The 13,734-nt window shown below is 41.5% G+C and overlaps 1 protein-coding gene across 4 annotated transcripts in view; it reads left to right on the forward strand.

The window, feature by feature from the left end:
* The window catches only part of syne3 (spectrin repeat containing, nuclear envelope family member 3), a 118,178-nt gene that overhangs the window by 51,001 nt on the left and 53,443 nt on the right, over positions 1–13,734 (forward strand). For all 4 annotated transcript variants that reach the window (XM_061844269.1, XM_061844270.1, XM_061844272.1 and 1 more), the window contains one exon: positions 6,095–6,454. In XM_061844269.1, coding sequence (XP_061700253.1) covers positions 6,095–6,454 — 360 coding nt within the window. The remainder of the gene's footprint in view (positions 1–6,094; positions 6,455–13,734) is intronic.

Below are 13,734 nucleotides of genomic sequence, written 5' to 3' on the forward strand. Positions count from 1 at the left end.
AAGGGAGGACCTCTACCGCCAAAATTATCCCGAAAAAAAAAAAAATTATTTAAAAAAAAAATAGCGATCCGTCTGGCGTCTAAAACAGCCGGAAATTGTCAACGGAAGTCACCGTGTTGACAACGAGTCGGCATCTTGTCGTTGATATCCCATTGTTCGTTTCCGTGAGTCGCCATTTCACTTTATGGTGTTTACATAATTCACCCGCGGGACCTCGAGTTGGGGTGCGGGGCTCCGCACGGACTGTTTTTGTTGTTGCGCTTCCGGAGTAAAAAGGTTAACAGAGTTCCCGCCGTTATGCGAGTAGTGTTTTGATGTCGAACAATAAAACAAGTTTTGTTCCTGTGTTCGACACTGCGCCTCCGACTCCTTTTCTCCGGCGCTACAACTTCGTCTTCCTTACGTCTTTCATTGATCCAACTTGTATCATGCGGAAGTGCATTTTTTCAAGATGCTTGGGTTGAAAGTAAGGAGTTTGGAAGCTGGGTTCCTCGAGATGCAAAAGATTGGCACATGTTTTACTGCCATCTGTGCAAGCAGAGCTACCAGCTAGGAAAGATGGGCGTCAAAGCGCTGGAGTTGCACCGGGAAAAAAGGAGACACGCTGATTTGGTGAAGACTTTCATCTTCCGTTGGTATGAATCTGTTTCTAAAATGTAAAGATAGTGAAGCATCAACTTCAGGCAGTGGTACTAGCAGTGCATGCGCACCTACAGTTGTCCAGCCATCGACTTCAACCAGCCAGAAGTCAGGCTCTATGAACGTAGTTCAATACACAAAGGCGGACTCGTTAAAGGCAGAGATCGTGTGGACTTTAAAAGTGATCTGCAGCCATTACAGTTTAAAATCTTGTGAAAATAATTCAAAAGTGTTTACAGTCATGTTCCCAGACAGTGACATTGCTAAAAACTACCACTGTGGGGAAAGGAAGACTTCGTACCTGGCTACATTTGGCATCGCTGCCCACTTTTCATCTCAACTGCCTCAAAGCCAAAAAAGCCAGAATAGAGGCTGACATATCTACGCTTATTGAGAAGGCTGACGGGCTGTGTGAGCAGGCAGAAGAAAAGAGGAAGCTGAGGTTTATCACCGAGCCCAATGCGCTCAGAGGCAGAGCAAAGGACAAGAGAGCCTCTTTGGTACCTCTGCAGCAGCAAATAGAGGAGGCACTGGGTAGGCTCAAGGAGCTAGAGTAGGGGAGCTGAGACAGACATCAGTAGAAGACATTTGTGTATATAGTTGCAATTGTAGTTAGAATGAGTTTTTCTGTATACTGTTATGTGAAGACGTTGACAATGATCATATCAATGAGAACTACCACAAGGGGCGACAGGTGATCACTGTCACAGGTACTGAGGTAGCGGAACCTTTGATGAACCAAGAACAGCCGATGGCACCATTTTTTCCTTACTCTTGATTTCCCACGATGGCCCTGAATTTTTTCCGTGTCGGCCCTAAATTTTTTCCGTGTCAGCCCTAAATTTTTCGTGTCAGCCCCCTAAGAATGGCCCTAAAAAGCCCTTAAATTTTTGGGGTCCAACTGAGTATGAACCCTGTATGACCAAATATTATTTGTTAGTTACTTTGAGTCTTCCAATATTTTTGCTCACATGAAAAGTGGATGGCTTCAAACAAAAGGTGCTCTATCCAGTTTTTTTTTTTAACACACCTAGATGTAAATACCATGAAATAAAAGCTCGAATTCTGAACCTTTGTCACAGATTCATCTTTTGATCTGAAACCCAAATCTTTTCAGCATACAAAAAAAAACCAAAGGAATTGACTCTGCCTTTCCATTATTTTTGGAGGGAACTGTTGATACCACAGAATAATTGCAAATCATTAAAAAAGATTTATTGAGCATCTTCTCTTCTTTTCTGCTTGTCCCGTTAGGGTGTGTTGACCCCTAACGGTGTGTCATCTTTTTCCGTCTCACCCTATCTCCTGCATCTTCCTCTCTAACACCAACTGCCCTCATGTCTTCCCTCACAATATCCATCAACCTTCTCTTTGATCTTCCTGTTGCTCTTTTGTCTGGCAGATCCATCCTCAGCACCCTTCTACCTCTATACTCAATGTCTCATCTCTGGACATGTTCAAACCATCGACGTCTGCTCTCTGCAACCTTGTCTCCAAAACATCCAACTTTGGCTCTCTGAGCTAATTTCTAATTCTATCAAACCTTCTCACTTCTAGAAGGAACCTCAACATCTTCATTTCTGCCACCTCCAGTTCTGCTTCCTGTTGTCTCTTCAGTGCCACCGTCTCTAATCCGTACATCATGGCCAGCCTCACCAGTTAGATAAACTTTAACCTTCATCCTAGCAGAAACTCTTCTGTCACATAACACACCAGACACCTTCCGCCTGCTGTTAGAACCTCCTCGGACCCATTTCTTCACTTCCTTACTACACTCACCATTGCTCTGGATTGTTGACCCCTAGTATTTGAAGTCGTCCACCCTTGATATCTCTTCTCCCTGGAGCCTCACTCTTCCCCCTCCATGCCTCTCAATCACGCACATATATTCTGTTTTTCTTCTACTAATCTTCATTCCTCTCCTTTCCAGTACCACTTCCACCTTAAATTCTTCTGTCACACCTACAGCTCACCTCACCACTGTTCTTCTGCACTCAAACATCTGTCGTAGGCTTTCTCTAGATCCACAAAGACACAATGTAGCTCCTTCTCTGACCTTCTCTGTACTTTTCATCTAGCATCTTCATGCCAAATATTACATCTGTGGTACTCTTTCTTTGCATGAAACCATACTGTTGCTCGCAGATTCATACTTCGGTCCTGAGTGTAGCTTCCACTACACTTTCCCATAACTTCATTGTGTGGCTCATCAACTTTATTCCTCTATACTCCCCACACGTCTGCAAATTGCCTTTGTTCTTAAAAATGGGAACTGGCACACTTTCCATTCTTCATTCTTCAGACATCTTCTCACCCGGTAGAATTCTGTTGATTAATTTGGTCAAAAACTCCACAGCCACCTCTCCAAATTGCTTCCATACCTCCACAGGTAATTCATCAAGACCAATTGCCTTTGTATTGCCACTTCCTGGTCCATTACACTTGTCTATTCTACTCTTCCTTCTCTCTCATTTTCTTCATTCATTAACTTCTCAAAAGTATTCTTTCCATCTATTTGGCACACTCCTGGCACCAGTCAACACATTTCCATCTCTATCCTTAATCACCCTTACCAGCTGCACATCCTTCCCATCTGAAATGGGAAATCACACATGCAAATGGGAAATCACACATGCAAACAAGTCAGTATGACAGCTTTCCAAAACCTTCCTTGAGGTTTGAGGTCAAAATTTTGTTTTATGTCTAAATCATCTTTATCTAATGCAGGTTACATAAATCTAAAAATCATTCTAAAAATTACATTTAATACTGCATCGTAAACTCCCATTTATACAGAATTCTGCATCCAAAAAGCTGTGAGAATGGTATGTAACCCCCATTCCTCCATCAAGTGAAAGAGAGGGAGGGAACTCACCACAAATGTTGCCACTCGCGAGCTAGTGCATTCCCTTACTTGTGAGCAATCCTTGTTTGTTGAAAATGGATTGGTATGAATTGCAATTGTTTCAGGCTGTCAGCATCAATGTGCAAATCTATTTTCGTATATTAAACTGCCTTGGTAAAATAGTCGACCAAGTGTCGCAGGGCGACCGGGCACTCTGGTAGCTAACTGCTAACCACCAATGCTGATGACCTAGTCCTGTAGTCTATCATGCTATCAATGGCAGCATAGCACATTTACTGTATTAAATTCGGGATTGATCATGATTTCAGGATAGTGTTGTATTGATGTTGGTGGCTACAATATTTGATGGTAATATAAAATGTGATCAGGACAGCATCCAATCAAGGAGCCGAAATCTGGTCGGCGCGTTGCAGCACTTGAAGTGGATACCAACTGCAAAATAAAAGTCTGACAAGTCTCAGCGTCGATTGCAACTGGACTGTTCTGTTTGTCCAATTGTGGTTGATTGAATGCCCTGAGAGTCAATTGACCTGGATGAATTGAAGTATGCACAGCCAAAAGCCCAACAAGCGCCACTTCCTATTGTGGGGGTTTTATTTTGAAGTTGGCAGTTAGCACTAGTGACAACGGGTGTCTTGCCATGGTGCTTTATTTATTTTTTATACTGTATATATATGCCCAAGTGCTTTAACTGAAGGCAGGGGTTGAGCACATGATGGTTACCACAAACGTGTCATTCTTTTGCATGTAAATATGTCCTCTGAATTCTCCTATCCAATAGACTCTGCTCTCATGACTTCCCTTACAAAATCGATCGACCTTCTATTAAGTCTTCCCTTAGCTCTCTTCCCTGGCAGCTCCATCTTCATCATCTATCTTTCCTCTGGATGTGTCCAAACTGTCTATGTCAACTCTTTGTAACTTAGTCTTCAAAACATTTGACCTTGGTCTTCCTCTGATGAGGTAATTTCTATTCTTATCCAACCCAGTCACTCTTAGAGAGAGCCTCAACATCTTAATTTACCCCAGCTCTGATTCCTCTTGTCTCTTATCCATACATCATTCCTCGCCTCACCACTGTCTGATAAACTTCATTCTCACAGACTTTTCTGTCACGTAACACACCTGACACTTGAATCTCAGTCCACTAAGTTTGATAACACTTATGTAGTCACTCACATTTGACGAGCGTGAATGCACTCGCACGCCTACGTGCTCGCAAATCTGCACAACGAAAAATCATCCGCGTAAAATTTATGAGTAGAAAATATAGATATTGAAAGACGTTGCTTATTTTGTGTAGTCTTGACATTAACTTACGTGTTTATTTAATAAACGTTGTTAACTAAACATGCCTGCTTCAAAACAACTAGTATTCACCCAGAAACAGGAAATGCAAGTTAACCGTACTGAGCATGTACGGAAGTTAGGCCGAAAGCACATGTTCAGAGCTGCTTCAAGTACATTTACGTCGAAAGTCATCAACATAAGGAGCCATGTCAAAGGAAATTCACTGACACCAGGGGTGCTCATTGCGTCAATCACAAGGCAGTGTGACGGCATGCCCCCCCAAAAAAGTTTGACTATCATCCACCTCGTTGCTTGATTCAGGTGTGCGTCGAGTGCATGCACATAAAGGCACATTCTAGCAAGCCGGGCTCCTACTTACTGCAGTTCCACGATGTGCCCCCCCCCCCCCCCTCGCCCCCCACAATAATATGTCCCGATTGCTGACAGGAATGTTTGTTACAATGTATCGCTACCTTGTTTCCACTAATGCCGGTTTGGAACAACTACACTTGTTAAACTAAACTTTCAGCATCTTCATTTCATTGCGGGTATAGACCGTTCATGTTTATTCCTTGACAGGTCAGGGCATTTAACTTTTCTTCAGATAAAGTTTGCCAGATCAAGAATTTTTATTTAAAAATTTTAATTACTGTTTTATATCATGTTCTACTAATATCAGTTGAAATTGGAAATTATCATTTCTGAGTTGGAAATTTGTTTTCTATTTTAGTTATCTATTTGATTATTTTAATTTACAGTTATGTAATATTAATCCAGTAAGTTATTTTAAGGTCTTGAGATTCCATCCCTAATCACACCCGCAACTTTATCTACGAGCATGACTGACCACACCCGTACATTTTTTAAATGTGAGTGACTGCTTATGTACATAGACAAAATCAAACCCCTTAAAGCGCTATGAGTACAGATGTCTACAGCCAAACTGTGAAGTTAACAGTTTACCTGTGTCTGTGGGTGTCATAGTGATGGATAAAGTTAGATGTCAAAGAAGTCTATTATCTTTGAGTTGCAAACATTGTATGTTCCCATTTTTGTTTTCAGTAATTTATCAAAAAAATAATCCCTTGAAATCGAACTACCCTTGGAGATCCTTCTATGATACTAAATGAGGTGGCATTGTCTTGAGACCTAAAAGTGTTGACTTGAGTTTGACTTGGCTCAAATTGTGTCGAGTCCCCTTTCTCTGGGGTACAATTTACACAACTTAATTGTATTTTAATGAATGTGACTTTATGTCCAAAAAGGAAAGAAAATCTCATTTGCGTGTTTCTTTTTCAGGCCCTTAATGACATTGTAGCCTGTGAGGAAAAGGAATTGCAAGATATAGAAGGTGCAGCTGAAGCTGTCAGAGTGAATACCTCTCCTGCTGGAGCAGAGGTGGTGGTAAACACTGCTGAAGAGCTCAGAGTTGGTTGGCAGAGACTAAGGAATTACCTGTTTGAAAAAGGGGAGGACCTAGACTCCACTCTGTCCACACACAACGAGTACATGGCAAGATGCCAGCGATTACAGGATGATGTAGGATGTCTCAGATCACAACTCCAGGTGCTGAACCAGAAACTAGAGGAGGATCATGATGTTGGAGATGGTGCTGATTACACTGAAGAGGAGATGGTGGGCCAGTGGAGAAAATACAGGGTAAGCTTTAAAAAGTACATTTTTGAAAAAATAAACTGTGGCTCAACAGGTGAAAAACTTTACATATTCCTTCACTCTGACACTTATCCTTGCATGTTTGCATGTGTGTGAGCTGGCTCTCTCTGAGGTAAGCAACCAAAATACACATCTATCCATCCGTCCATTATTGAAGTCGCTTATCGTCACAAGGGTTGCACTGGAGCCTATCCCACCTAAACTTTAGGCAAAAGTCGGACTACACCCTGAACTGGTTGCCGGTCAGTCGCAGGGCAAATAATACCTCCATGGTAGAGTGGAAATCTAAAGTGGTAATTTCCTGAAAGATTATGAAAAAGTAGTCATTCACTGACCTGTTTGATACAATCGTAGGTTTGGGGATGGAACATAAGGTACAACAAACTAAAAGAAATAAGAGGGTGCTAACCACAGTCGTGTTTTATTAGAAAGAATGTAGACTTTTCATCGATTTTATCGGCCTGAATAAAATCGGCCGATAGTGGGGATTTTATGCTGATCGGTTATAATGTCATATTTCTTCGATCCAATCAATTACTTCATTAATCAGCTCCGTAAAAGACAGTTACGCTGTGTTGCTGTTGTGCACATACACTGTTCTATGAAAAAGTATTTTCCCCCTCCTGTTTTTTTTTTTTTTTTTTTGTTTTTTGCATATCTATCACACAGAGGTTTCAAATCATCTGACCAATTTTAATACCACTCAGTGACAACCCAATGAAATACAAAATACAGTTTTCAAATGACAGTTCAATTTATTAAGGCACAAAAAAATCCAAACCTATGTAGGTCATTGAAATGCTGAAAATTAAGTTCAGCAGAAGTGAAAGAAAAACATACTTGTTTCGATTAAGTAGAGAGAGAGTGTAAAGAAGAGAGAAATTAGGGAAAGTGACTGAGAAGCCACCTCCCCAACAAAGATCCTCCATCTGCCCCACTCTACCTCCACCGGTACCGTAATTTCTCGAGTATAATGCATCCTGAAGCATAATGCGCACCCCCAAAGTTGACCTAAAAAATCAGAAAAACCGTTCTACCAATGTACAATCCACACCTGCTATCCATATGCTCAAAATATTAGGAATGATCTGGATTTATATTTTGTTAGGTTTGTACTTGTATTGTTTTTCAAAAAACTGTCCGTACAATAATCAGTAATAAGAATCATTGTGCATGTGCTGATGTAGTGGTAATATAATCTTGGGAAAGGCCACAGGGCATGCTAGTCCTGGTCCCTGTAATTGTCTGAACAGAATCCCTCAACCAACTAAAATAAATGGTCAATGCTCATACAACATTTTATTCATACTGTTGATATCACATATTAGTCTTACTTACTTAAACTTACTTACTTGCTCCATCTTGTGATTGGATTGGTGATCGGTGATATATTTTTTTAAACTCGTTGATCAGGGATCAGCTCTGAGCCCCTTCCTGTTTGCAGTGGTAATGGATAGGCTGACAGATGAGGTTAGACTGGAATCCCCTCGGACTATGATGTTCGCAGATGATATTGTGATATGCAGTGAAAGCAGGTAGCATGCAAAGGAAAAATTAGAAAGATGGAGACATGCACTGGAAAGGAAGGAATGAAGAAAAACAGAATATATGTGGGTGAATGAGAAAAGTGGAGGGGGAAGAGTGAGGCTACAGGGAGAAGAGATAGCGAGGGTGGACGACTTCAAATATTTAGGGTCAACAATCCAGAGCAATGGTGAGTGTGATAAAGAAGTGAAGAAACGGGTCCAAGCAGGTTGGAACAGCTGGCGGAAGGTGTCTGGTGTGTTATGTGACTGAAGAGTCTCTGCTTGAATGAAGGGCAAAGTTTACAAAACAGTGGTGAGGCCGGCCATGATGTACGGATTAGAGACGGTGGCACTGAAGAAACAACAGGAAGCAGAACTGGAGGTGGCAGAAATGAAGATGTTGAGGTTCTCGCTCGGAGTGAGCAGGTTGGATAGGATTAGAAATGAGCTCATTAGAGGGACAGCCAAAGTTGGATGTTTTGGAGACAAGATTCGAGACAGCAGACTTCGATGGTTTGGACATGTTCAGAGGTGAGAGAGTGGGTATATTGGTAGAAGGATGCTGAGGATGCAGCTCCCAGGCAAAAGAGCGAGAGGAAGACCAAAGAGAAGGTTTATGGATGTGGTGAGGGAAGACATGAGGGCAGTTGGGGTTAAAGAGGAAGATGCAGATAGGCTAAGATGGCAAAAGATGACACGCTGTGGCGACCCCTAACGGGACAAGCCGAAAGGAAAAGAAGAAGATCAGTGATCACCCCGAAAAATCCTGATCATGTAAAGTCTATTAGTAATTGGACCTGAAGATCACATTTCAAGGGTGCCAATGAAAGTTGGGAAGATTGGGGGGTTATATTATCGAAATTTACTGAAGTCTTGCTCCAGCACTTTGTACCAACTTTCATCTTTTCATAGTAGATGTCAGAAGACCAGAAAGCAGCAAGATGTAACAATTCCATGGACTAGGCGTGGATGTCTGATAAAATGGACCGTCGGGGCTAAACAATAGATTCGAAAAGGGTTTCCATCTGTCGCTTAAAATTCTCTTGATAAAGTCTGTTAGTTCCAGAAATGGCCACCGTTTCTTACTTGTGCTTTGGTGCAATTCAGGCAGAGAATGGAACTGAGGTATGTATGGTTCACAGAGATAAAATATGACGAGAAATAACTTTTCAGAGAACCCGAAGTAGGTTACAAGATCTAAATAATGAATGAGTCATGCCATGATCCAAATAATTTCAACTAAAAATAAAAAAAAAGTGATCCATCAGTCTGGAAAGTTTACAAAGCCATTTCCAAGGGTTTGGGGCTTCAGCTAACCACTAACAGAGCCATCATCCACAAATGGAGAAAACTGGGAACAGTGGCAAACCTTCCCAGGAATGGGTGACCAACTAAAATTATTCAGAGTGCAACAACGACTCATCCAGAAGGTCACAAATAAACATCGAACAACATCTGAACAACATCAAGACCTGCAGGCCTCGCTGGCCTCAGTTAAGGTCTGTGTTCATGACTCAACCATAAGAAAAGAAACTGGCCAAAAATGGCATCCATTTTTGAGTTCCAAGATGAAAACCCATGCTGTCAGCATAGAATATAAAGGCTGTCAGTTCATGCTATCAAACTTTCAGATCATGCAGCAGGACAATGATCTGAAACACACCAGCAAATCTACATCTGAATGGTAAAATGGCCAAATCAAAGTCCAGATTTAAATCCAATTGAGATACTGTGGTGTACCTTAAACAGGCTGTTCAGGTTAGAAACCCCTCCAATATGGCAGAGCTGAAGCAATTCTGAAAAGAAGACTAGGGCCAAATTCCTTCAGTATGATGTGAAAGACTCCTCACGAATTATCAGAAACTCCTAATTTCAGTTATTGCTACCAAGGATAGCACAACCCGTTATTAGTTTCGGGGTACAATTACTTTTTCGCAAAGGTTGCAAAGTTTTGGATGTATTTTGTACATTAATAAATTGTCATTACAAAACTGAATTTCTTCTATTTTTTAATTTCTGCCCTTTTTTTTTTGTCAGGACTTATAAATTTTACTTTCAATTTTTGTCTGAATTTTGTTCACAGATATCGGCTGAATGCACCGCAGCCATCCATTTTTTTCAAAAATCTTCCGGGGGAGCATGCACCCGGACCCCGGAGCAGGATTTTGCATCTATTGTGCTCACATTTGTATTTTCTGGAATTTTTAGGAAAGTCCACTTTCATTTCTGTATTGTGAAAGTGGCACTGAGACCTAAAACAGGAAATTTTGGATGTTAACCAAAAAAAAATCAGCCGGGATGGACTCATCCGCTTGTTCACAACACGTCACAATGTTGTTGTATATCAATTTTTTTTTCTTTTTTCAACTCCCGCCGTGAAAATTCTGTTGACTGTTTTGAGTTGAACAAGAAGCCAGAAGTGATGTATTTTGCAGACACCTACAGCTGCGGAGTCAAGTGTCTTTACCTCTTGTACCGGCGAAAAATTATCTGGTTTTTCCTGCGTGTGGGCCAAAATGCTGGCTCGTTGTGTTGCTGGATTTTGCTCGATCACTCGGGAGGATAGATTCGCTCTTCACATGTTTCCAAAAGACCCGATTCATTGTGAAAAATGGATTGCGCAGGTGGAAGGGACAAGAGCTTGTGTATTGAGGTTGTGTATTGAGCTATGAAAAAAAATAATAGTGGGGGTGGACTAATTTGTCACACAGTTTATAGCATATGTTGTGTGTGAATTTAGAATGATTCCCCTTGGTTAAACCAGCAAAATATAACAAACCACGTTTGCGTTTAAGACAATTTAATCACACACAATAAAATACAACACAAAACAAGAACAAAATAGAAGTAGAAAGACAGTTTAATAGCGCGTAACACGAGCTAACTAGCCAAAGAACGTATAGTCACCATAGTCGAATCCTTCTTCTTTTTCTTTCGGCTTGTCCCATTAGGGGTCGCCACAGCAAGTCATCTTTTTCCATCGAAGCCTATCTCATGGATCCTCCTCTCTAACACACACTGTCCTCCCTCACAACATCCATCAACCTTTTCTTGGGTCTTTCTCTCGCTCTTTTGCCTGGCAGCTCCATCCTCAGCACCCTTCAACAAACATACTCTCTCTCTCGCCTCTGAACATGTCCAAACCATCAAAGTCTGTTCTCTCTAACCTCGTCTCCAAAACATCCAACTTTGGCTGTCCCTCTAATGAGCTCATTTCTAATCCTATCCAACCTGTTTGCACCAAGCGAGAACCTCAGCATCATCATTTCTGCTAGCTCAAGCTCTACTTCCAGGAATATAAGTATTTGAACACCCTGCGAGATTGCAAGTTCTCTCACTTAGAAATCATGGAGGGGTCTGAAAATTTCATCGTAGGTGCATGTGCACTGTGAGAGAGATAATCTCAAAAGAAAAATGTAGAAATCACAAGATGTGATTTTTTTTTTTAAATGATTTGTTTGTGTGATATAGCTGCAAATAAGTATTTCAACACTTATCAGCTAGAATTCTGACCCTCAAAGACCTGTTAGTTCACCTTTAAAAGTCCACCTCCACTCCATTTATTATCCTGAATCAGATGCACCTATGCGAGGTCATTAGCTACATAAAGACACCTCTCCACCCCATACAATCAGTAAGACTCAAACTTGTCACATGGGCAAGACTAAAGAGCTGTTCAAAGACACCAGAGACAAAATTGTACAACTCCACACGGCTGGAAAGGGCTATGGAGAAATTTGCCAAGCAGCTTGGTGAAAAAACGTTCACTGTTGGACCAATCATTCGAAAATGGAAGAAGCTAAACATGACGGTCAATCTCAATCGGAGTGGAGCCCCATGCAAGATATCACCTCGTGGGGTCTCAATGATCCTTGGAAAGGCAAGGAATCAGCCCAGGACTACACGACAGGACTTGGCCATGGGAACTGTTGGTAATACACTAAAACGTCATAGTTTGAAATCATGCATGGCATGGAAGGTTCCCCTGCTTAACCCAGCACATGTCAAGGCCCATTTTAAGTTTGCCAATGATCATTTGGATGATACAGAGGAGTCATAGGAGAAAGTTTTGTGGTCAGATGAGACCAAAATGGAACTTTTTGGTCATAATTTCACGAACCGTGTTTGGAGGAAGACCAATGATAAGTTCCATCCCAAGAACACAATCCCGACTGCATGAGGGTGGTAGCTTCATGCAGTATAAATTTGTACTTACTTTGGAGATGAGACAACTTTTTCGTGCTTTGGGGGTGTTTCCTACACATGGGACAGGACGACTGCACTGTATTAAGGAGAGGATGACCGCGGCCATGTATTTTGAGATTTTGTGGAACAACCTCTTTCCCTCAGTCAGAACATTGAAGATGGGTTGTGGCTCGGGTCTATCAACATGACAATGACCTGAAGCACATATCCAGGAAAACCAAGGAATGGCTCCGTAAGAAGCATATCAAGGTTCTGGCGTGGCCTAGCCAGTCTCCAGACCAAAACCCAATACAAAATATTTGGAGGGAGCTGAAACTCCGTGTTTCTCAATGACAGCCCAGAAACCTGTATGATCTGTGAAGATCTGTGTGGAGGAGTGGGCCAAAATCCCTCCTGCAGTGTGTGTAAACATGGTGAACGACTCCAAGAAATGTTTCACCACTGTAATTGCAAACAAAGGCTACTGTATCCAATATTAACATTGGTTTTCTCAGGTGTTTAAATACTTATTTGCAGTTCTATCATACAAATAAATCTTAAAAAAAAATCATACATTGTGATTTCTGGATTTTTTTTTTGGGGATTATCTCTTTCACAGTAGACATGTACCTATGATAAAAATTTCAGACCCCTCCATGATTTCTAAGTGAGAGAACGTGCAATATAGCAGGGTTTTCAAATATTTATTTTCTTCACTATATCTCCAGCGAATATTCTGGAAATGTCAAAAAAGAAGCGTGGCGTACGTGTACATATGTACTTGTCCGAAAGCAGCTGTGTTAATAAAATGCTCCGTCAACAGCCATCCTCGTCCTTATAGGAACATTCTAGAAATCTGCGTCCGACGACGTAATCCTTCTCTCAGAACGTAACAAAAGAGCCGGGTCATAATAATGTGTGCCGTAAGTGCCATGGATGGCACACAAGATGCCAGTCAGATGCTTCTTTTGAAGTCTTTGCCAAGGATGTTTAATAAAGTGGATAAAACCGCATTATCCACAAACGTTAAGTATTTAATGGAAAAAAATTTCAAGTTCAACAGTGTTAAATGGTTTATTTATTTAACACTTTAAAACAGTGGTGAAGGAGGCCATGATGTATGGATTAGAGACGATGGCTCTGAAGAAGCAACAGGAAGCAGAACTTGAGATAAAAGAAATGAAGATGCTGAGGTTCTCGCTTGGTGGGAACAGGTTGGATGGGATTAGAAATTAACTCATTGGAGGGACAGCCAAACTTGGATGTTTTGGAGACAAGGTGAGAGAGAGCAGACTTTGATGGTTCGGACATGTTCAGAGGCGAGAGAATGAGTATGTTGGGAGAAGGGTGCTGAGGATGGAGCTGCAGGCAAAACAGTGAGAGGAAGACAAAAGAAAAGGTTGATGGATGTTGTGAGGGAGGACATGAGGACAGTGGGTGTTAAAGAGGAGGACGCACGAGATATGCGTAGATGGAAAAAGATGACACGCTGTGGCGACCCCTAACGGGACAAGCCAAAAGAAAAAGAAGAACAGTATTGAGATTTCATGCCGT

The sequence above is a fragment of the Syngnathoides biaculeatus genome, chromosome 15, assembly GCF_019802595.1.
Source record: "Syngnathoides biaculeatus isolate LvHL_M chromosome 15, ASM1980259v1, whole genome shotgun sequence".
NCBI classification, from domain to species: Eukaryota; Metazoa; Chordata; class Actinopteri; order Syngnathiformes; family Syngnathidae; genus Syngnathoides; species Syngnathoides biaculeatus.